This window comes from Podarcis liolepis (genome assembly GCF_965112155.1).
Source record: "Podarcis liolepis genome assembly, chromosome: 5".
Lineage (NCBI taxonomy): Eukaryota > Metazoa > Chordata > Lepidosauria > Squamata > Lacertidae > Podarcis > Podarcis liolepis.
The window spans coordinates 36,668,683-36,693,924 of NC_139556.1; the positions used below are offsets into that span (position 1 = coordinate 36,668,683).

Here is a 25,242-nt window from a genome sequence, read left to right on the forward strand (position 1 = left end):
CATACTAACAGATACCTCAATTAACTGAGTGCCAGTCCTTATATAGGCCAAATAGTACCATAATTTGGTGGAAGACCAAAGGTTTGCAGAAGTGTGTGTGTGTGTGTGTGTGTGTGTGTGAGAGAGAGAGAGAGAGAGAGAGAGAGAGAGAGAGAGAGAGAGAAATGGTCTGGCAAAGTTTGAGGATACCAAGAGGTCATGGAATGCTGACTGATTGTTGGACGGGAATAATGGAGTGGAGTATCCTGAAAGGAAGAAGATGTCAACCAGCTAGTAATGACTGGAGTATACTGCAACATTTTGTTGCAGATCCCACTTGTATTATTCTTAAGATAGTATAGAATCATTCTGAGCCTTCTGTGAAGGATCAATTGACCATAAGTCAATAATTTTTTTTGAGAATTATTCTCTGTGTACAAAACTTGGTGGCTCGAAGTAGTTTGACTGGTTCCTTGCCTTGTCGGGTTGGTGACAGGTTAAATATCACCTGAACGCCCTAAGCACTTTTCTCTTCTAAAACCGCTTTCCTGAAAAAATCTACTAAAGGGGTGACACTTCACAGGACCAGCCCTGCCATTAGGCAAAGTGAGGTTGCTAACAGGCAGTTGATCTATTCTAGGGTATCATGAAAGGTTAGGAAATTGTTAGCTCCTTAATTTAGTTTATTTTTTTTACTCTTGGAGTAGTGCCTGTATGCTTCTCTGTCATATATACCAAAATAACCTGGCCAGCTTTGGGGACTGTGCACCTTGACTTGTTCTATCTCGGACAGGAAAATGCCTTGGGCCAGCCTGGGATGATGGATAGCCTGTGTGGAATGCAGTGTGAAAGCTGCTCTATCATGGCAGCCCTGAGCCTAAGTAGGAGAAACGTGTTACATCAGCTGAATCAGCCCATGAATGCATGATGCCATGTACTAACATATCAGTGTGGGAGCATGACAAACTCCCAGGCTATTAGCATAGAGCAAAAACCACAACACAGAATGAAAAAGCCATACTGAACTAGCAACTTGTTTTATAATAAGGGCTTACATAGATTGGTGAAAATTTTGCTACTGTGTTGCAGCCAACAAATTACAAAACATGATAAGAGTTTCCATTACAATTCTGATTAACAATGTGTCTGTGTGTGTGTGTGTGTGTGTGTGTGTGTGTGTACTGTGCTTTGCTTTGATAATCCATGATTATTATGTGGGGCTGGGAAGGGAAAAGGCAGTGAATTGTTTTTAGCTCATTTTGCTTTGCAGCTTTAGGTCTGTGAGGGATTCCTGAACTTGATTAGTAACAATGATCCCTACTTAATTGCACTGGCTACCTAATTAAGGTTGGATTTGGTTGAGTGGCGAGTGAGGTAAACTGAAGGAACAGGTGCAAAGGACCGCTTTGCAAAGGAGGGCACCCTGCCTGCTTATTGTGAAAGATACAAAGGCAGAATCACTAGATTGGAAAGGATACTTTGCTTTACATTGTCTCTATTGCTTGTGTTTTAAGGCTTCCAAATTTCCTTAATCAGATTGATTAATCTGACCTCTGATTATTATTGTTAATTTGTACAGAGCCATCTTTGTGCAGAGTCCAAGAGAGCACCTCACCGCCCAAAGGAGCTTACAGTGTAGAGTTCAACACAGGGAAGATAAGACAGGAAAGGTAAAGAACTGGAGGCAGCGATAAACTAGGCACAAAGAATATGCATTTGACATATGCTCTTGCTTGATTGCAAGCTTAGTTTCAGTAAGACATGAGAACTAGTGGGGTTTGCCAGAAAAGTTGGGTTTTGAAGAGGGATTTGATGGAAGTAGGAGAGGTGTCCTCGTGCAGAAGTTCTGGGAGGCACTTCTGAGCATGTTAGGCAGCAAGAGAGAGAGATGGTTTGAGCACATGCTAGCTTTTATATATCTGCAGTGAATTTGATCTCTAATAATAATAATAATAATAATAATAATAATAATAATAATAAATACTTATACCCTGCCAGTCTGGCTGGGTTTCCCCAGCCACTCTGGGCACTTCCAACAAGAGATTAAAAATACATCAAAAACTTCCCTAAACATGGCTGCCTTCAGATGTCATCTAAATCTCAGATAGTTGTTTATTTCTTTGACATTTGATTGGGAGGGCATTCCACAAGGCAGGCGCCACTTCTGAGAAGGCCCTCTGCCTGGTTCCCTGTAACCTCACTTACTGCAGTGAGGGAACCACCAGAAGGCCCTCGCCGCTGGACCTCAGTGTCCAGGCTGAACGATGGGGGTGGAGACGCTCCTTCAGGTATACTGGGCCGAGGCCGTTTAGGGCTTTAAAGGTCAGCACCAACACTTTGAATTGTGCTCAGAAACTTACTGGGAGCCAATGTAGGTCTTTCAAGACTGGTGTTATATGGTCTCGGCGGCCACTTGGCAGCTGCTCTCTACAACATACTTATTTAGTTGAATGTACTGTGGGGTCCAGAAGGGCCTCCTATGATTGAGTGATGGCTGGGCATATTGCTGTGCACCTTGGTGGCAGGGATGGGTTGTGCCATGGTTCCTATCTTTGAGAAAGTAGCTGAAGAGAACTGTTGTTGCTGTTCCATTAGGTAGATTAGCACTGTGGGTAAAAATATATGCTAAGTACTTAGAATACTCAGAAATTGCCATAATAGAACTATTGGCATATAGGCTGGCTTAGAGAGGAAAGGCCCGCTAATGAACAGTTCTTACATCTTGTCACCCTTAAATATGCTCAGGATATATATAGATATATTATATTCAGCATTAGTTGACCCTTCTGTCAGCATTTGATCTTATTAGTATAGGCAGAAAGGTATAAATTCAGCCAGATGAATATTGATTGGAGACTTTTTGTTTCTCATCAAATACAAAACTTCCTTCAAGGTCAGGCTTGAAGAGCAATAAAAGCATTCCACCCTGATCTCAGGAGGCATTGGCAAGGATAACTTTTGGCTCAAATTTTATTCAAATTTTTTATAAATATTACATAGCTTCTGATTTGTTGAATAATCAGTTATTTCCTTTGACGCTCCTAGACAAGAAAATGTATCTTTTTGTTATGTGCAGTTGTGTGTTGATCTCCAGTAGGTCTGAATTAGTCATTAAAACGTTTCAGTGTATTCCTTAGTTGTGAACATTTAGTTTTTTAAAAAACCAAGCAGACACTTCTCTACTGCAGTGTCCTCCATTAGCAACCTGGGTATTTACCGAGTGGCAATTTGATAGGAAATATTCAGTTAGCCAACAGATCAGAAATGAAATGGGTATTTTCAAACAAAACAATAAATAAATGCAGAATTCTCAGTACACCTGAGGCAGTGTCTTCATTTTGGAGAAGCAAAAGTAGATGTGGTTTCCCCAGCTCTCACTAACCTCAAAGCAAAGACTAAACTCAACTTCTTCAGACCATGTCTTTGGTTAGACTGGCCATGTCTCTTTCCTTACGAAAAGCAGTCCTGGGCAGTCCCAGTCTCAGTTAAAGCAACACCATGGTGGGATCCCAAACAGGATTAGGACCACTGTTTTCCTACTGGAAATTGACACCCCCATCTCACATCTGCTACTTGTCCCCCTGAAATGTGCATCATCTCTCCTCCACTGCAGTTTTGGTGTTATATTATTCAACAACCATTAATCCTATGTTTTGGACTCTAAATGTCCTTTTTGCTTTATAATAACTTGACAGTTACCTGTTCCTTGTGGCCATGCTGGTGTTTAAAATGTTGGACAAATAAGGAGAGGTATAGAAGCACATCATTCTGTGTACAGTGGTACCTCAGGTTACATATGCTTCAGGTTACATACGCTTCAGGTTACAGACTCCACTAACCCAGAAATAGTGCTTCAGGTTAAGAACTTTGCTTCAGGATGAGAACAGAAATTGTGCTCTGGCAGCGCAGCAGCAGCAGGAGGCCCCATTAGCTAAAGTGGTGCTACAGGTTAAGAACAATTTCAGGTTAAGTACGGACCTCCGGAGCGAATTAAGTACTAAACCTGAGTTACCACTGTATTGCATAATTTCTCGTCCTTTGCTGATATTGCACCTCTGTTTTCCAAAATGTCCAGGAACTTCAAACAAATCAAGGTTGGGGAATCTATGGCCCTCCAGATATTGCTGAACTCCGACTGCCATCTTCCCCAGGCAGCATTGGCAAAATTGAGGGTGATGAGAGTTAATTACAGGGAAGCTTAAAGGCAAATACAACTAAAATGCTATACACTTTCCTATTCCTGGCACTTTTATTGAAGGAGATCTCAGTTTACTTTTTTTTTTTAAGCAAAACAAAAAACCCATAAGTCTTTGCTGCTGTTGATGCATGATTATGTCATTCCTGCCCTCTGTACGATAAGTCAGCCCTTAGTATTGTGTCCAGATAATTTTGCCCTCCTATAGCACAAGGAAAGGGAGATGTTTGGATAAGCACTGAGTTTGGGCAGCAAGAAAAGAAAATATATATTTAACATAGGTGTCTGTGTATGCATGTGCTTGTGTTTGTGCGCGCGCACACACACACACACACACACACACACACCGTATATTAAATACTTGCACAATCTCATCTCATGAAAGTGACAGATTCATTACACTGATTATTTGTGGTTAAATGATCTCTAGTAGTGGAGGAATTGAGTGCAATCAATTTTCCTCTGAGTATGTTTCTGATTGACACATTTTTTTTTAAACCTGGCCATCCTATCTGCCTCCCCACCCCCACCCTCCTTCTCTCTGTGTGTGCATAGATGTAGTGGTGAGGAAGTAGGAAGAGTTCAAAAATACCATATCAGCATTTTCTACCTATTTCTGACACAGCTGGTGTTTAATTGGAGTAGACTTTGATATTTAGAATTAATGGTTATCCTTTAAAATGAACGAGGTGGTGTTTTTTACTACATAATTTAGAATGTGCAGCAGTGATGCAGTCAGTAATTTTTTCCTTACTCGCCAAGGAGATATTTATTATTTGATGGGTGATGCTGAGATTTATAGTGATGGGATGGAATCCTAAATAGGCTATGAAGTTCCTGGCATCCATCCCAGCCCCCAAGATCTAATTAGGGCTGGTCTCAATCTTTAATTGGACTCATTTTGACTTGCCCCTTTGACAGTGCTCGACACAAGACCCTCAGGGTTGCTGCCCTCTATTTCCCTAACGCGCCAAGATAGGACAATAGTGACCAAGGTTCAACTCAGGTGCTGCATTTAAGGTCTCCATTAGGCCCCAGATCCTGCCATGAGACGGTTCAGAAGTTAGAACTGAAGAGAGGCCGAGTGGTTCAATCAAGAAATTGTGAAATGAACACAGTACTTCCAAGAGAAAAGTTTTCATGAAATGGAAATGTGGGTAAATTTTACCTTTGTACAGTAGGTTAGTTTCTGCACACACTCGCACACTCCTTTTTCTCTGTAGACTTTTCCACTCACTACCATGTCCACCAGGACAGTATGTCCTTAGCTCTTAAACTTAGTATTGGAGTGATAAATCGGTCTGATCCAGCCATACATTCTTTAAACAATGTGCTGCTGTTTTGCATCCCATTCCCAATCTGTGTTACAGAAACAAACTTGTGCAGATTAATCCCCATTCTCCCATTCATACACCCCAAATATTCTTGGAGGCCCCTTCAACGCTCTAAAGCAGGGGTCAGCAACCTTTTTCAGACCATGTGGTGGGCCAGACTATACTTTGGGGGGGGGGGAATAAACGAATTCCTATGCCCCACAAATAACCCAGAGATGCATTTTAAATAAACTAAGCCCACGGGCCTTAGTTTGCCTACCCCTGCTAGAGTAGGGGCCTGAAAGTGAAGGGGACCAGGAGAGGGTATAGGAGCCCTGTTCCACAAGCACATGCCTGATCACACTACATGGGATCTTTCTTGGGGCTTCAAAATGACAATGTCCTCTGGAATGTGGTGTCTTATGCACTGTCCTTCCTTGAGTGCAATGCTTAATATTATTTGGTTATTTATAAGAATAAATGCTTTTACCAGTTATGGTTATTTAACAATTTGTTCTTACTGTGTGTGTGTGTGTGTGTGTGTGTGTGTGCGCGCGCGCGCGTGTGCGTTTGTGTGTGGTGGCTGGTTAGTTGGTTTTTAACATTTGTAATAATGTTTTTGGAAGCTGGCTTGCAAGGGCCTCCTAAAAGACATCTTACGAATGTTTTTAATGAATAAATAAATTCTGTTGGAGTTAATAGCCCTACTTGGATGGGGGCTAACTTTACCAGTAACAAACACGCTTTTTGCTTTTGTAGGCAGAACAAGACAATGGTCATCCTCTTCCAGCATTTGCCAATCTACATATTGAAGTTCTAGATGAAAACAATCAGAAGCCTTACTTCACAGAAGCAGCGTACGAGGGCTTTATTTTAGAGTCCTCCCCTGTGGGTACAACGATCTCAGATAACCAGAACTTGACGTCTCCACTGCAGATCATAGCTTTGGATAACGATGTAGAAGAGGTTTGTGTTTTGCATTGTTAAAACATTTAAGTGTGCTCTGTGAAATGCCATATTTGTCCATAAACGCTGGATGATTTCATAAATAGATTTTTAATATCCCGATTGTACCAAAGTTTACCAGTGTAACTGCTGCACGTGACACACACACACAAAAATGGGTTAAAATAAAGATCAGAATTTTTGGAAACAATCCTCAACAGATTCCTTTCCCACAGTACAAAGACTGTTTCAGGCTAATCTCTTGTTTCTGTGATCCATTAAAAAGCAGTGAAATATTTTCTCTAGTGGCTTTTGCAACTGAAGTGATTCAATTCCAGGCTAGAATGGCAATAATGTACTTGAAGGGGCTCTGATTCAGGGTTTTTTCTGATTAGTTCAAGCCATTAGACAAATTCAGGCAGGAATGGCGAACAAAGTTTAACAATAAGGCTTGATTAACCATTAGGACGGTTAGCCAAGGAAGTTTTGAAACTTCATCTATAGTAGTAAAAAGATATGTTTTTGCCATTTAGAAGGAAACAAAACATTGTGTAGAAGGCAGAGCGTAATATTCTTCATGGTAAAGTCTAAAGTGATACTGTGGATAAACCTGGATGCTTTTTCACAGATACTGTGGATACTTTCACAGATACTTCACAGATTGTCACCACCCAATCATAACATAGGCAGAATGGCTAGATGCAGAGGACAGGACCCCGGTACTTTCAAGACTTCTACAGAGGGCATACACCTTATAATGTAGTAGTTAGAAAAGCTACTCTTCTCATGTTTTACCCCATAGATTGGTCTCCACCAAGTCTCCGCTCTTCTCTGTCTTGTGCAAGCCTCTTGAGGTCAGCATATGTCTCCTCCCCTTTCTCATAGTTAGTTTATTTTATGCCTTCCTGTTCTACCAATCCCCCTTCAATCATATGTTTGACGAGTTCCCCATTTATTTATTTATTTCTTTTAGAATGTGCTCTATTGTATTTGATTGCCTGCCTCTTAGTAGGGAAAAGCCACGCCTGCTGGGTCCCCCTCTATCCTCCTTCACATCTAACTAGGCCAATGTAACACAAACTAGCATACATAAGGATCAATTCTGAAAATGTGTGAAATAACAGGTGGTTTATGAGTGACTTTTTTATAAGCAAATTTCATAACCCATGCTGAAATGAAGCCTTAGGAATTTTTGAAGGAGTGAAGAAAATGCTTAGGGTTTCATTTAGGATAAATGCAGGATGAGATGTGTTTCAAAAGCAGCGTGTGGTCCTTGGTAAGGAATGGGTTTCTATCCAGAAAGGCAGGAGAGATCATAGCACAAGCAGATATTTCATGACTTACTGAAAGGTTTTAATATAAAAATGTGATGGGCATGTTCCAGCCAAAAGTGGGTACTTTCAAGTCCAATAAATTTGAATGAGAGAATTAAAGATGTGTTTAAATTTTGCCCATTGACACGAGAATTTCTAGATACTTAAAAGATTCAGGGCACAAGTTCATGACACAAATTCACACATAGTATATGCACATAGAGCAAATCATATTTGTGATGCAAATTTAGACAGACTTTCAGAGGGAAAAACAAAAATCCAGCTTTAGTTTACTCTGAGCTGCGGGATGAAAACAGGATATTCTGATACATTAATTTCCCACTGGGCAAATTAATAGGTTAGGTGGGTGGAGTCTTACTGGCACTGTTCTTTTGCAGCATCTCCCAGTGAGTAAATTGTTTTTCAAGTTTAAAAAACGGAGTAGGGACAGGCTCCACTGCAAAAGGCTTGGAACTTAGGCCTAAGTGCCGCCTTCTAACAGTGCTGTTCCTCGCCGAAATCTATAGGACCAGGATCATGCCTCACGTTTTAATGGTGTTTTTCTTCATACCATCACAATCTTCCAGAACCTTGAAAGTTGTTGCTCCAGTTCCTATAAGTGCCTGGTGCATGATCTTCAAATGCACATGCACATGTGGAGCAACTCTCTTGATGGATGCATTATTTACTAGCAGCTTGCATCTGATGACCATGACATACAATGTGGTCCTAAGGTGGAGACATGTGGGAATAGGCAGCTGGGATGACTTCCAAAATGCCTTGTTTCCTCTTGTCTGATTTTACCCAGCCTACTGCTCATTTTGAAACTGGAAGGAGGTTTTGTAGTTCAGCATAGCCTGTCAGCATATTGAATATAGATAGTACTGAAGACACCAAATTCAGTGTCCCATGTTGCCAGGATAAGTGGGTGGTGAGGAAAAGAGAGAAAAAACAGGTTTCACCGATGGCATTAGACACCTAAGAACATAGGAAGCTGCCTAATACTGAGTCAGACCAATGGTCCATCCAGCTCAGTATTATCTAATTTGTAATGTTCTGTTCGAATGTTGTAACTTGCGCTGGGACCATAGAGTAAAGGGCAGGATGGTGGTGATAATGTTAATACATTGACTGGTTTTCAGAGCCTCTCCCAGTCCCACCTGAATATGCCAGGAATTGAACTTGTGACCTTCTGCATGCAAAGTTCTATCACTGAGCTACAGCACTTCCTCCTGGTTGCTCAGGTCTGGGATGTTGATAAATTTATAATCACTCCTGGAATTTTAGGTAGGGACCACTTCAGGAGTAAGAAGAGGTGGTGGCCAAGTTCTGTTAGCAGCTGCATCATCCTTGGAAAGAGAAGAAACCTCCTTCCCAACCTCACCAGCAGTTCAGATGGCTGTCACTCGCTCCAGTATTTTAGGAGCCTGTGGCTATTGGATTCCTAGATTTTGCATCCCTGACTAGTTTCCAGAAGCAATACAGGAGCATTAGGACTTTGCAGAACTTGCATTAGCTTGTTGGACTTTTAGAAGGATTAAAAGAAAGTGGAGCTTTGGGGGTCATGAAGCTTTTAAATAGGTCATCAGACTATATAAATAAATGCTCATATGTCAAAACAGGTATGTCTGTGACTAGATAGACTCAATTGGCAGCACAGGGAAAAGGAAGGGGGGAAAGAATTAGCTGCTTAAGTAATTTTTCAAGAATATTTTCAGTCAAGTTTTTTAAAGAGTCAACTTTGTCAACTAACATCACTGTAATCTCATTTACATATTATCAAAAATATTTAATTCAAAATTAAAACACGGTAAATTTGTTTTCCTGCATTAAATCAAAAACAGAAATAAAGATCCAATGCTAATTTAACTCCCTGTAGATGAACCCCTGGGGTGTAACAATTTGATTTCTGCATGTGAGAACATGAGCATCTGATGATTTGGTAAAATTAATGAACATGCATTTTCCCTCTTGAATCGAAAGACAGAAGTTAGTGTTAATAATCGTGTGGAGTTCACAAGCTCAGACATGGAATTAGTGTAGAACATTAAGTATTCATTTTAGCATGAGACTTCCGCATTAGCTTCAAGCTCAACATAAACTCTGTAGCAGAATGTCTAGATGAGGCCTGTGAAACTTGTGATCCACAAAGTGATTTATGCTCTTGAGCTATCTATGTTATCCTATCCAGAAGGCTGATCTACAATAGAAGGAAATTATAAATGCAAACAACAACAGCTGGCATAATGCAGGCTCCACAGTCAGTAAAGCAACATGGCATATTATGGTTTAAGACAGTGTGAAAGGGATTATAAACCTTGTTGTGTGACTCAGGGAAACTAACATAGACAGCGAGTCAGTATGGTCCCTCTGGCACAGTTCAATTGGCCCTGAAAAAATGCTCGGTCCCTTTCAGAGAGAGAGAGAGACTTCCCATGGAAGCCAATTATAACCTCTATTGGTTGTACCTTACCTCTAATACCATAGTTTGTAATCCCATGTGTTTGGCAAAGATTTTCCTTCTGGGCCATCATTTGCAATATTTTTCACAGTTGCCAGTTGAACTGGGAAACCATTCTGGATTTGGAGTCTCTCAGCAGATTACTGGCAAAAAACGAAATTTGTGATGGAGATGTTGAAATCCATTGCCAAGGTGATTCAGGAAAGAATATTTTGAACTTCTGTTCACTAAACTGAAACTTATTGTTGTGTTTACATCCATTTAGTTCCCTGGAGGTTTGGTTGGTTCACATACAGCTCAGAGCAGAATACTACTCTTTAGGCAATATTCAGTCCCTTATGTATTCTCAAAGGTTACTGCAGACCTTAGAGCTCACCTCAACCCCTTTATTTGAGTTTGCATCCACATCTAACTAGATGATATTCTAAGAAGACATTTCTGTCCCACCCATAATTATTCCAAGATATGCACTATATGGATTTCCACAGCCCCTTTGTCATTAGGCATTAAACAAACTTCAGGGCAGAAGCTACAACCTCCTCAAACACCAGAGAGCCGGGTGCCGATTCTGCATACCCTGTAGTATCGTTTCTCCCCGCAAGACTACACCTCCTTCCTAGTCTGTGGCAAGGGGCAGTGAGCATCCTCAGCTCCTTGTGCTGCTACTCTGCTGTGGTGCTTCTAAATGTATGGTGCAGCTCCCAATATGCAAAGTTATGAGCAGGGCCTCTTCCCAAGGCACTGCACCGTGTGTCCCAGGAGACAGAGTCACCCTGAGGACTAACAAGGCTTTCTGATGAAATACCCAGAGTCAATGCAGTTCTGTCTATGCTCCTTGCTTTGCCCTGGCTGGAGACAAAGGCAAGATGAATTCTGGCTTTACCCCTGCTTTTTCCACAAAGGCTGCAAGACCTTGGGTGAATCAATATAGTGGGACTTTATCCAATATCCAAATTTATAGCTCCTGCTGTTTAGTACAAATAACATCCTCATATTATTGGAAATGAACACAGTGGTGTCAGGTTACTGTGGCCAGCAACAGAATCCACCCTTAACCTCTACTTTTGTTCAAAAGCTTTATCTTCATAAACACAGTGTTTTCTGAGGAATAACCAACACTGGTTTTCCATAAGAGAAGGTGTTGGGGAACCGCAGTGTACCTGTATAAACGTTATTTAGGAATTCTAATTGTCCCCAACTAACCACTTACCAGTCAGGTAGCTTTCTCTTTTTTTTTTACTTCTACTTCCTCCTTCTACCCTTTTAACATTCTTAAGAGATGGTGCAGAAATATTTCTTCTGTTTCCTGCAAATCACAACATGTGCGTGTGATCTAACAGTGCGAGCATTGCTAACCTCCGAAGAGAGAATGCACATGAGCCTGTGACTAACCCTTTCATGAATAGGGAAATATCAATGGTGATTATAAAGGGAAAGTGTTTTGAGTGTTAGATTCAGTCTAAATTTGTAACCTTTACAGAGGAAAGAAGATCCTGATAGTGCTTTTGTTTGGTGGTCCATTGCTTTTACATGTCTTATTTCAATAGCTTTTTAAAGTGGTTCCAGCCATTATATAAGTTTACTGCTTACACTTATTTTATTTTCTATTTGCTTCGTTTTGTTTTTTAGGTCCCACCAGGTGCCATTCCTGTAGGTATTTTTAGATGTTTGTGTGGGTGTGTTAACTCCTTCCTACTCATCGACTTTACTTTTTCCCACCTTTCTTCCTGTCTAAAAAAAAAAAAAAATTACAAAAAAATTGAGCTGTCTTTTGCTGAATATACTTTTTCAAAACACTAATTTTGGAAGAAAAAAAAACCTATTTAATAGCAGTGTTCCTTTCTCTGTTTCCATACCTCATCTGAAGATCAGAACTGTGATTATCTCTTCTGAAGAAGCGGCAGCCACATCATGTTCAAAGCTACCATCTCTCTTCCTTACCCCCTTTTCACCCATTGCACACTGTCCTGTATTTCTCCTACTTCTTGTCTGCACACAGCAGTGCTACTGACGTATGACAGAATGCAGAACATGGGGGAAAGAGATGCATCACGTGTGAAAAAGATCCTTAGTACTTTCCCTGTTTCTCTCTTCCTATTCCTGTCAGTTGCAGTGATGCTGTTAACACTTGTTGGAACACGAGCGAGACCACCTGTAGAAACTTCCTTTTGAAATATCTTACAAGTCTTCGATATTTCAATTAGCTGGTAAAAGGAAAGTGTGTCACATTAATGGGTGTTTACGAGGTTTTTATAATACATATTTGCTTAGCAAATAAATGTTATTGCAGTACTTGCAGAAAAATTATATGGAAACTTTTGAAAATGGGAAGTCCTGATGTTGTTCTGTCTGAAAATTGGTGTGTGGAATGAGACCTTTATTACTCTTCTTAGCTGGCTTGCTGCCTAGGAGTCTGATGACTTTCAGTTATCACAGCATACTCCACAATAGCATCTCACAAATACTATTCACAACAGCGCTGCAAAAATACAGTTTCACGGGATTTGACCTGGGGAGCACATTCTTTGGCTGCCTTTGTGGCACATGGTGCTGCCTTGTTTATTCAGAAATGTAACGTTTTCACTAATCCCAAAACTGTAACAAATTAAATGAAGGGGGAAACCCACCACCTCCTCACAGCTTGGGCCATGCTTCTTTTTTATATTTTTTCATCTTCTGGGCTCTTTGGTCACAGTGTTCAAATATGTATTGCAGAGTACACTTTGCAGAGGAAAGTATAGTAGGTTGAGAGTATTTGTGGTGTGTTGGATCCATTCTTAAAGTTGACCCAGTAAGTTACTTATGACTCACTTGAGTCTCATTGATTTCAGTGGATCTCACTCTAAGCCTGGATCCAACCCAACATTTTAAAACAGTTCTAGAGAGGGACACCAGCTCCTGGGAGCTGAGCGGTTTTGGGCCCCCTCAATATCTTTTGGGAGGTGGCTAGGGCTGCCCAATGTTGAGGGGGTGGAGGAGGCTGACTGTGGAACAGCTCCAGCAACTAGCTCTTTCTCCTGCTGCTGCTTCAGAGGGGAAGAAGAGTGGAAGCAGGTGGAGGAGGAACCGCCAGCCGTTGAAGCCCTGTAGCCACTGCATTCCGCTCTGCCCCCAGCTCCTCTCGACATTCTGATATCACATCTGTGATTTTGACCCTGCAATTGCCCTTACAAGCTGGCACCTCTGGTTCTATATGAATTAAAGAAAAGAGCTCCATCACATTGAAAACTTAGCCATTTTTAATGCCTTCTACTATTTTTTAAACCAAGGGAATCCTCTTATTTCCCAGTGATGTGGGCCCTTTTTTCTGATACAGAAAACAAAAGATCCTTCACTCTGATTATTTCTAAATGGCTCGCTTTGTGGCACAAATGGAGATCTTCAGCCCTTTGTTCTATGACACACAAGCAACAGCCTCACACCAGTTGCCAACATGTCAAAGCTATTGTGCTTCCCAATTACGTTAAGCATACTGGCAGCTTTCTCAAGACCTTCAATGGAAGCAGATGCTTTGAATCATAAATTATCATCTTCCCTTTGGCGTGTTGAAATCTGCATTGTAAGAACGGCTGTTTTTAGCAAATATGTTATCAGCGAATGGTATAATGCTTTCGCTATGGACTGCGGTTTTGTTCATCTGGCAGGTGGCTGGAGTCTTCACCCTCCCACTGCTTTTTAAAAGTTTGATCTCGAAATAATTGCTAAAATGCCCAATTGCCAAAAGACGGTTATGATCAGAGCTTAAATTATTTGGGAAAAGGCTGGTGGCTTTTCAATGGCACTTCTGGGTAAAAGGAAAACGGTGCAGTGGGAATAAGGACTGCCTCCCCAGCACCTCCCTCCAATTCAAGAAGAGATTGTAATTCTGGCAATTTAGGTAAACTGTATTGCGTTTCCTCCCAACTGTCATTGTCTGTCTAGATACATAGTACTATAAATAAAACAGCCTGCATGCATATTGTTACTAGGCCTTTGAGAATGTAATAACCATTCTCTTCATTTCTCTTTCAAGACAAAGGACCCCCTGCTCCATATTTTTCTAAACGACTACAACACGTTTTTCACTGTGACTCAGACTGGCATAACTCGCTACCTCACCTTGCTTCAACCAGTTGACAGGGAGCTCCAACAGCTGTACACCTTTTCGGTAAGCAAAGTTCAGTTGCTGGTTTATTGTAACAGTTGGAGAACAAGTAGGATATTTTTGCCGGATATGTCAAATCGGCATACATTTTAAGAAAGCTATTTCACAAAATCATAGAATTGGAAGAAGTATTGTAGGCAGTGACGTCAAACCTTCCTGTTGAGTGCAGGAAATCCATAACAAGAGCAGCTGTCCAGCCTCTGCTTTAAGGCCTGCAGTAATGGGGAGCCCACCCATCCACCCTACATAATTCAGTTCATTATTAAGCTGCTTTTACAGTTGCAAAGTTTCTCCTTCTGTTCAGCCAATCTGCCCTCTGGTAACTTCAACCCATTGGATCGAATCCCAGCCTGTTGAGCAGCAGCGATCAAGTCTTTGCCCTCTTGAATAGGATAGGCTTTCAGGTATCTGAGAGAGTCATTGGGTGTCCCACTCAATCTTGTCTTCTCCGGGATAAACATACCAAGTTCTTTCAACCTTTCCTCTTTGTGGACTTGGTTTTCCATACTGCTGACCATCTTTGTTGCATTCCTTGTTAAGCATATAGATATAGTTATATCTGGTGCCTTGTACTTTCGCAGGAGGTAGGGTCTTTTTGTAGACTTCAAATCTCCTGTGAGACATGCTACCTTCATGTGCACAGTATGGTACATTAGTGTACAGTGTGGTGGTAGTGTGGGCATCACCCGACTCCCGACAGCTGAGTCACTACTTTGAGGAGATCAGGTGAGCACCACTGTCCCATTACACATCTTCTGTGACTGTAGACTCTGCTGATTGGTTCTGCCTATAATGAGATCATTTGTTATAAGCAAATGAACAACGACTGTTACTGGAGGTGTTACAGGCTTGCAAGTCATAATTTGGAGCATGAAACCCAGATGATAGTTAATCATTTTAATAGCTTACTTATTCCTTTTGCTTCATCTATACATTATCGGGAGCAATTTCACACATATTATGCAGGGCAAACCAAGTTTGCAAGTGAGTATTTGCTGACAGGGATCGGCAGCCATTCCTAGCTCCCTAAGCAACACCCTTCTTTTCAATTTACACCTTTAGATCTACACCTAAAAAAAGGTAATGTGTGAATAGATCTAAAGGAGAATAAAAAGGAGGTAGCTCACCAATTAAAATAAGACATTTTCCCCATGATTCTCTTGGATATGATTCTTCACCTGGAAAATGTTTTGAAATGGGATTTTAAAGTGATTGTTTTCAGGAACTGCTCTAATCAGTATACTGAGGTTGTGTGCATTATGTGCTCAAGCTCAGTTTCAGTTATATTTGAATTATTATGTTCATTTAATTGTATTTTTTCTCAAAGTTTTTCTCATGTCTGTTGTTGTTGTTTTTTTTTTTTTTTGAAGATGATAGCTTCTGATGGTGTGCAAGAAAGCCCCCCAGTCACAGTCAATATTGTTGTGATTGACGCAAATGATAACTCTCCAACCTTCTCCAACATATCATATAACGTCAAGATTTACACAGACATGAGGCCTGGAGAAAGCGTTATCAAGGTACATTTGTTTTTTCAGCATGTTCTTCAGCAAAGCCTATAGTGGAACATATTAAATGTAAATAAAAAATGTTCAGGAGGAAGGATCCTGATCTTCATCGGCAGGTCTACTGGTATAGGGCAGTATACAAAATAGAGAGAGAGAGAGAGAGGGAGAGAGAGAGAGAGAGAGAGAGAGAGATGATGATAGATAGATAGATAGATAGATAGATAGATAGATAGATAGATGATAGATAGATAGATGATAGATAGACAGATAGACAGATAGTAAAGTAAGCATGAGACGGAAATCCAGACAGTCTTTAATTTCAATCATTTCAACTTGCCTTGTGAAAGATGTGTTAGGAAGGAAAATCGGAAGAGTCAAAAATGTAAAGAATGCATTCTCATTTTTCAGTGTGAAAATAAGTAATACTCATTTTCCACAGAATCCGTAGTGGGAGGAAATATTTTCTTGCTATTGTTTCTGACACCACTGGTGGCCTCTGTAGGGGGAAAATCAGTACATAACACCTTTCAGAGGCTTGTATTGAATACTGTTTTAGACAATTGAGGACTTATTTGTTTTGGGGGTTTGTTTTTGTTTTGGCTTTGTGAGACTTTACCTTGAGATTTGGGCTTTGTATATAGCTTTAGTGCTATTCTTCAATTCAGCTCTTGCAGAAGTTGATCCTTAATACATTTTCTCCTGAGCTGTAGATTTTTTTAATCACTGCTTACTACAATTATATATTCATGTGAGTAAAGAGATTCAGACTGGCAATTTTGTTGCATTGTAATTGGACAGCAAATTGTTTTAAGATACCAGTTCTGGTTTCTTCTTATGTGAATGTCATTATCTTCATTTACCATAGATTAGCTCTCTAATCCTGTTGATTATTTTCTTATTGCTGCCATTCAAATAAATGAAAATTAGCCATTGCTTCCAAATGAGTTTAATCCCAAAACCACCACATTTGCTTTGGGATGGCAATTAGATTGGCTAATAGGGTCACTCTAGTTGAAGCAATATACAGATTTTTCCCCCCCCTCAATATTCCTAGAAAAGGTGCAGAATGGGGCATGCAAAATGATGAGTTACAATGCTTGGGGCAGTTTAGGAAAATTATCAAATAAGACATGATAGAGGTGTGTATCTTATGTGTGATATGGAGAAAAATGCTAAAACTCAGGCTTCTCTAATGAAGCTGAATTGAACAGACAAAAAAGAAATACTACTTCACACATCATGTACTTAAAAGTATGGAATTCGCTGCCATGAGATGTGGTGGTGACCACCAACTTACCGTAGAAGGCTTTAAATGGTGAATAGACAAATTAATGGAGTGTGAGGCTATCAGTGGTGGCTGTGTTCCAGCTCCTGTATCTAAGGTACCATTGCCTCTAAATACCAGTTGTTAAAGGAGAGTGAAATTGCCCTCACCCTATTTACAGGCTTTCCATAGCATCTGACTGGCCAATGTGAGAACAGTATGCTGGACTAGATAGGCCTTTGGTTTGATCCAGCAAGGCTCTGTTTATGTTCCAATGAGAGCCAGTGTGGTATAGTGGATAAGAGCGGTAGACTCGTAATCTGGTGAACCGGGTTCGCATCTCTGCTCCTCCACATGCAGCTGCTGGGTGACCTTGGGCTAGTCACACTTCTTTGAAGTCTCTCAGTCCCGCTCACCTCACAGAGTGTTTGTTGGGGAGGGGGGAGGGAAAGGAGAATGTTAGCCACTTTGAGACTCCTTCGGGTAGTGATAAAGCAGGATATCAAATCCAAACTACTACTACTACTACTACTACTACTACTACTACTACTCTTCTTCTTCTTCTTCTTCTTCTTCTTCTTCTTCTTCTTTATATGCACACATGTGTTGCAAACAGGACTCTTAAATTCTCTCTGCTTCTTTGCTACTTTATTCTGTACTACTGTTTCTTTAACTTCAGATTGCATGCTTTAGGAGCAACAGTATTAACTTTACCATCAGCCTTTTGTCAGCAGGATTCAGGAACCTTAGGGTGTGGACAGACAAAAACTTATTGTAATGATTAATAATGGCGTTATATATTAATAACTTTTCAGAGTGGAGAGCCAGTGTGGTGTTGTTGGGTTAGAGGGTTAGACTAGGCCTGTGGAGAAGCATGTGCAAATCCCCACTCTGCCATGGGTAAACTTGACCCAGTTACTCTCTCTCAGTCTAACATAACTCACAGTGAGGTTGTGAGGATAAAATGGGCAAGAACTGTGTGTGCTGCCTTGAGATCCTTTGAGGAAAGACAGGATATAAATGTAATATACTGCAATTAATTCACTGCAGCAACAGAACTTGGCTGGAAATGGTATTATGAAGCCATCTTACCCAATTCCGTACACATTCATTGTTGCTGTTCCACCATCGTCCCTTGCCAAAACTGATTTTGCAACATGTTTTTAAGCATGTCATCAATATCTGGGAAAAGCAGAAACTAACTCCTATTGATCAGCACTGCTGCAATATTTGTATGCATATTTATCTATCATATGCAGCTTATTTACCACAACACAGAAGGTGATGAATAAAGCACAATGTGCCCATAGCAGTTTTTAAAATATGGCAAATTACATTTGCATATTGATTGTTTATATCAATATCAGTGTAGCCTCACATAGGGCTTACTTCTCAATAATCCCACAACTTTTTCAAGAATGTATTACTGTTTTTTAAAACTCATTTTTCTTTGAATGGTGTGCACTCCCCGTATCTACCACCTATGTTTATCTTAAATATAACAGCAAACCAAATTGCTCCCTTGACAGAAGCTATGGGCTCCCTTGATGTTGGCATGGGGAGTAACCACATGATCTGGATGACCCACAATATCAGAAGAGCATGTTCAACTTTAAAAATGCATGAGTGGAACAATGTCCCCTGGAGCATATACCACAGATCAGGAGGTACCTTGGGGGTCAAGAGGACCCCAGCATGGTTAACAAGTAGACTCAAAGCAGCTATTAGAGGCGAGAAGGTGGTGACAGACCAGAAAGAGGTCAACCCAGTGTGCAGTAGCTGTGAAAAGAAGCAAATTCAATGCTAGTGATCCTTAGGAAAGGAATTAAAAATAAAACTATCAATATCATAAAGCTGTTATACAAGTCTATGGTATGACCGCATTTGGAATACTATGTACAGTGCTTATCGTCTCACCACAAACGTAATATTTTAGAGTTGGAAAAGCTCAGTCCAGATAAGTATGAGGCATTGTTAGTGGGTAGTTCCCTAGACCAGGTGGCTGGGAGGCTACACTCTGTGCAGGAACAGGTAAGCAGCTTGAAGGTACTTCTGGATCCCTTGCTGTCACTTTAGGCTCAGGTGGCCTCGGTAGCACGGACGCCACTTAGAGTGTTTGTGGTAAGATTCTAGCCATGAACTTTCTGATTCATAGTTCAGTTGCTTAGCTTCTCGTTTTACATCTAGACGGTGTACAACTGAATAGTTGCCTTACCTTAATTCATTTATAAATATATACACTCTTGACTCATATAACACATCAAGGTGATATGGAACAATATCTACAAGTACAACAAAACATGAAATACACAAAAAGTATGTTGTGGCTTGATGCACTATGCACTTTTTATGAAGAGTCACAATTGGCCATAGAGGGCATATTGGGAGTTGCCTAGCAACTACTCATGATTCTTTGCTATTCTGTCCCATTTCATGATGAATATCCTCGACTTTTGCCAGCATGAAGCCACTTATAATGTAACGATAGAGACCATAGCTTTTGCTTCAGATTAAAGGGCATGGCAGAATAGCAGCTTCTCCCCCACAACTCTGATCCCCTAGTGAGCCGACTTGCAACACCAGAATTCACTCAAAGAAGCACCTGGGAACCAGGAGGAAGGCAAGGGAGGCTTCCTGGAGTAAGGAGTCACCTGGGGATCTTCCATAGGCCAGGTAACTCAACAATACATATTTTATTACACTTTGGATTAAATGAATTTGTATCTGTATAAGGCACACATACGCAAATGCTACTGTGTATGTACCAGAATGAACAAATCAAAAAGTCAAATCATTTTGAGTACCCACTGTGATCTCATATCAAGCATGTACATTGTGCAACAATTGATTCATTCTGTTCATGGGGTATTTGATCTCATAAATGAGGAGAGACCAAATCATTCCCTCATCAGGATGTATCACCTTTGGGGGTTTTCATTATTAGCAGCTGAAAATTGTGATTGACTTTTATTAGAGTACTGTGAATGTGTCTGAGATAAAAGTCAAGGGCCACTGTGTCTTTTCAGTTGCCTCCTCTTAAACTGAAGAGGGAGAGGCCATGTGGTCAGTAAGGTGTTAAGGAGTTAAGTACCTCCTCTACAGAAATAATTTTCAGTTTTCTGAGCTGATCAGTTGTCAAGAGGTCAGAAGTGCAGATTGTTCAGCTGACTGACCCAATGGAAGAGAAAGGGGTGACTTTGCCATGAGAATATTGAGGAAAGGGATTCACTTGTGAGGTCTGACTGTGAATGAAAAGCAAAGGCTTTTGTATAAAATGCAAATACTTAGAGCTATACTCCCAGCAACAACAGTAATCTGAGAAAAAGGGTGTGTGTTCATAGCTGGCACTGAAATGAAGGGGTTGCTCTGATTTTACCATTTAGTTTTGACCATGAAACTTGTCATAGGTAGGTAGATAGAAGGGCTGGTGTCAGTGTCCTCTGTTATTGATGATGACACAGGCTGAAAGGTGGAAGGGCCATAGCTCTGTCGTAGATCATGTGCCTTGCATGCCGAAGGTGTCAGCTTCAATCCCTGGCATCTCCAGGTAAAACTGGGAGTGACTGTTCTCTGAAGCCCTAGAGAACCACTGTCAATCTGTGTAGACGATACTGAACTAGATGGACCAGTAGACTGACTCAATGTAAGGCAGCTTCCTATGTTCCTAGGTGATTTGCCTAAGGCTATGTTCACTGAGTCCTCGGCTGAGCTGAGAATTAAACCACATGTTCTTTACTGCTTAACTATATTTCATCTTGTGTGGGACGCGGGTGGCGCAGTGGGTAAAACCTCAGCGCCTAGGACTTGCTGATCGCATGGTCGGCGGTTCGAATCCCCGCGGCGGGGTGCGCTCCCGTCGTTCGGTCCCAGCGCCTGCCAACCTAGCAGTTCGAAAGCACCCCCGGGTGCAAGTAGATAAATAGGGACCGCTTACTAGCGGGAAGGTAAACGGTGTTTCCATGTGCTGCGCTGGCTCGCCAGATGCAGCTTGTCACGCTGGCCACGTGACCTGGAAGTGTCTGCGGACAGTGCTGGCCCCTGGCCTCTTAAGTGAGATGGGCGCACAACCCTAGAGTCGGACACGACTGGCCCATACGGGCAGGGGTACCTTTACCTTTACCTATATTTCATCTCACCTCTTCCCAGCTTATAACCATCCTATACAGGTGATGACAATCTCCTTCCTTCTTTAGATTTAGCTTTCTCATTTGCCATACCATTACCTTGCTTTTTTTTGAGCACATTTGCACATAAACTCTGCTGCCAAACCCATTAGAGTCTCCAAGGAATCTGTGTGGACCACTGGGAAAAGTGATGAAACCATCCCAGCAGTGAATGCTGGGCTCAGGGTGTGGCAGCAGACTCTTGGAGAAAAGAGCTGCATGTTCACCCCCGAAAATAGCCTATTGAATGACCTCAGGAGTGAAGGAGTATGCTGTCCCACTGTCAGAAATGCAGTAAGATTAAAGTGTTATATGTGGAATAGGGATGCAGAGGTGGAGGATTTGAAGTGGCGGTCCTGCCAGTGTAACTTCATGGCCACAGCTCCACTGCCACCGCCACTGCCACTGCCACCACCCCAAGCCCTATCCAGGAAGGCAGCTCTGCCCTACCACATGCATCGCTTACTTCTGAGTAAAATATATCTGGCCAGCCCTGAGAATGTACTTATAGCAATGATGACTGCAGTGAGCTTAAATATCCTGTTTTTATATTTTCAAAAGTTTGTAGTTCTGCTATCTGGATTGAATTTCAAAATATGCATTCCCATTACAGTTAGAGTATAAATCTGCTTTGGGCTTTTGGACTGCTATAAAGAGTAGTTGATTCAGGTAAGAAATTATTAATTTGATATGTGTTAAATGCCCTTGTTTTGGCAGATCTCCATTTACCTCAAATTAAAACATTCTTCAAGGACAAATGACATTTAGGATTGCAATGCTTATAACCTACCTGGCAAGATAACGCACATGAAACCTTTAATCTAGGCTATATTCACACCATTTGTCTGAAGCACACATTAACAGAATCTGGGGAGCTATAGTTTATTAATGGTTCTGCGAATTGTAGCTCTGAAATCTGCTGCTTAACAAACTACAGTTCCCAGGATTCTTTGGGGGGAACCATGGCTGTTAAAGTGGCACAAGAGTACTTTAAATGTATGGTGTGGATGTCATCCTAGTATTTAAATACTAATTCCTTTTAAACTCTTGGTGTCTTGAGTCTAGGGGGCTTGATGGTGGAAGGATTTTGGATCAGATGAGATGTCCGATTTTATTGTATATGAAATTGCTTTAGGAATTTGGCTACTATCCCAAACACTGACTCCAAGCACAGAGGAACATACCTCCAAATAAACATGTAAAGGATTGGGCTTCACCTCTCTTAATTAAGAAACATACAATTTTAATTGGAGGGTTGTATATCAGTCATAATCACACAGATCTTAATATACATCCTTGGAAATTGTGCAGTTCTACTCTGTTGATTTGCCTCCTAATTGCTGTATAATCTTATAAGGACCCTTGCCTCCTTCGAGTGATAATCAGCTGCGATAGCTTCAAAAGGAAAATGGCCCAGGTCAGTCATGATTAGACTGTGAAACCAGATACTCCAATAAAAAGAAGTAGGTTAGAAAAAGAGCCCTGACCTCAGTGCATTTGTGCAGTTAGACAATAATTCATGATGAAAGGCTCCTTCTATTTGCTAATTGAGTTGCATTACTGAGATAGTAAAACATTTAATTTGAGTGGCATATAGTTGTCTTACAAAAATGACAGTTCCTATTCCAATATGCTATCTGGCGTGTGTATAATTTGTCAGATGCATTGGCCTTAAAGCTTTTTAAGATAAATGTTTGGAAAACATTAGGGTTGGATTAATCAATTGCATTTGCCATGTGCAGAGCTGGCTACAGGATTTTAAGGATCATTGGACAATGCACCAGTGTCCTTTATCTGGAAGAAGTGGTATGTGCAAACTGACTTTTCCTTTACACTTCCTCTGTCCATCTTTGGTGCTCCATGGAAAGTCAGGGTGTTGGGACTGTTGGCGTGGTGGGCCTTTTGCCTGTCTTGAAGCCACCACAGATGTTTCTCCTTTTGCCCAAATGACTACCCAGTGAGGGACATCCTCAACATCTCTCTCCATTTGTTTACATTTTGAATAACTTATTGAATTTGGACCCATTTCGTGAGTTTGTCATTTAGGATTATTTTGCACACGTGGCTTTGCTCACAGTCCCACACACGGCTTGCTGACTGATTACGGATGCAAATCTTCCTGCAAATAATAACTATAAAAATTTAACACACCACTGGCCACACAGCGCCAGCTTTACAAGCGAAGGTGAACTTTTTTCAGTTTGATTTATCTCCAAAGTGGATTTCTGAGTAAACAGCCTGTGACAAGCACCTTCTGAACCTAGTGCCCCAAGCAGTCACTGGGTCTGCTAAACTCAGCCCTGCCTGACCTCAAAACCCCAATCACTGGCTTTCCATATTTGAAATTGTTGGCTCTTTCCCATGTGCAATGGAAGAACGAGTGCACACAATTAAGGACGGAGTTCAGGGAAGAAGTAGGTGGGTTTGATTTATTTATTGATTGGTTACAGCCAATTGAATCCTGGGTTCTTCCCTTTCTCCCTCTTACCTTAACAGTAACCTTTGCAACTGCAATTTTGAAACTTGTGCGGTTCAGTGCTTTCACAGTCCTCAGGATATGGAGATAATTATTTTCTCCTTATCCATCCCTTGTGCCTGACCTCTGTCTGGAGAAGGAGTTAAAATGGATTCATCTTTCTTGAAGTGAGAATGGATCCTGAGATCCTGTGTATTATAAGTACTTCCCTGCCACCTCATATGTCCTTGGATGTATCTGATTTTCTGCCACAACTCCTCTGACTTTTCTACCCTTCTACCGCCTCACCTTGTTTCACACCATCTCCTTCTTTACATCCATTTTTTTATTTTTTAAAAAATGATTCTGTTCTTAGACCAAGGTAAAGTTCGCAAACTAGGACACTACTTCTGGTTTTGCAGAGTTCGTAAACCGAATAATTTGTAAACAGGACTGTTCTTAAACCGAGGTACCACTGTTAATTATAGGCTTCAGGTCTATGGTCAGCATGCAGATGGAAATAAAATGAAATGGAAGACACCAAAACAATGTCAGGTAGAATTTGCCTTTCTCTTATGTACTTACATTTTCCGAAAGCAAATCTGTGAAGCAGATATGCAATAGTCATGCTAGAAGTTATTTTCCAAGTGTGGGGAAAGAGTTGCATCTGTGTATAACGTTCATTCGGGAATTGTTTTTGTAGTGCTTAAAGATCTCTCAGTGCTTTTTTTAAAAAAAAATGCTTGTGGCTAAAGATGATTTTTTATGAATCAAAGTTAGAAATGACTAGCTGGGAGGGAATAGGCTAAAAGCTGAATTATTATGCACAAATGTAGCTTTTTTCAAGATTTGGTTATAATTACTTGATGTGACTATCTGGTGACACACCTCCATGGAACTTTCAATGTCATTTCCCCAAACTTTCATATCCAGCTTTTTAAACTTTAGCTCTTGGTAAATGGATTACATTGCTGAGGCTGAGAACAAACAAAACTCCCATATTCAGTGGGCTGGCTGAGTTTTCCTTATTAATCCAGAGGTGTCAGCTGCAGTGCCACATGGTAATTTTCATAACACTGTAAGAGTAGCTGGAATAAATTTATGTTAATTGTGTATGACTTTGGGGAAGTGGGTTTATTTGCCTGGAACACTATTTCCATGTGTGGTGGTGGTTGGAAGGCAAAGCCTTTTGGAACACGACAACTGCAGGTTTCAGTTTAGATCAGCAGGAAGTAATCACATTAGGCATTTGGGAGTCAGACCAATTTGCCTGAACTTTTAGTTCATGACAGACTGGAGTCAGAGTGTCTTATTAGCTTTTCCAAATATTGGTGGAAAACATCACTGGTTGAAAAGGGTTTTGTCCCACTAAACTAATCCTTGTTCAAAATGATTGCAACAGATCAGAACTGGCATCCCAATAAAGCAACATGGCATTGTTAAGGCACAATGCTATGAAGGTTTCTTATAGCTTCCTATTTGCATAATGAGAATCACGTCTT

The 25,242-nt window shown here is 40.9% G+C and overlaps 1 protein-coding gene across 26 annotated transcripts in view; it reads left to right on the top strand.

The window, feature by feature from the left end:
* PCDH15 (protocadherin related 15) overlaps positions 1–25,242 on the top strand; it is a 623,360-nt gene that overhangs the window by 449,489 nt on the left and 148,629 nt on the right. For all 26 annotated transcript variants that reach the window (XM_083503000.1, XM_083503013.1, XM_083503006.1 and 23 more), the window contains 3 exons: positions 6,247–6,453; positions 14,219–14,353; positions 15,721–15,870. In XM_083503000.1, coding sequence (XP_083359126.1) covers positions 6,247–6,453; positions 14,219–14,353; positions 15,721–15,870 — 492 coding nt within the window. The remainder of the gene's footprint in view (positions 1–6,246; positions 6,454–14,218; positions 14,354–15,720; positions 15,871–25,242) is intronic.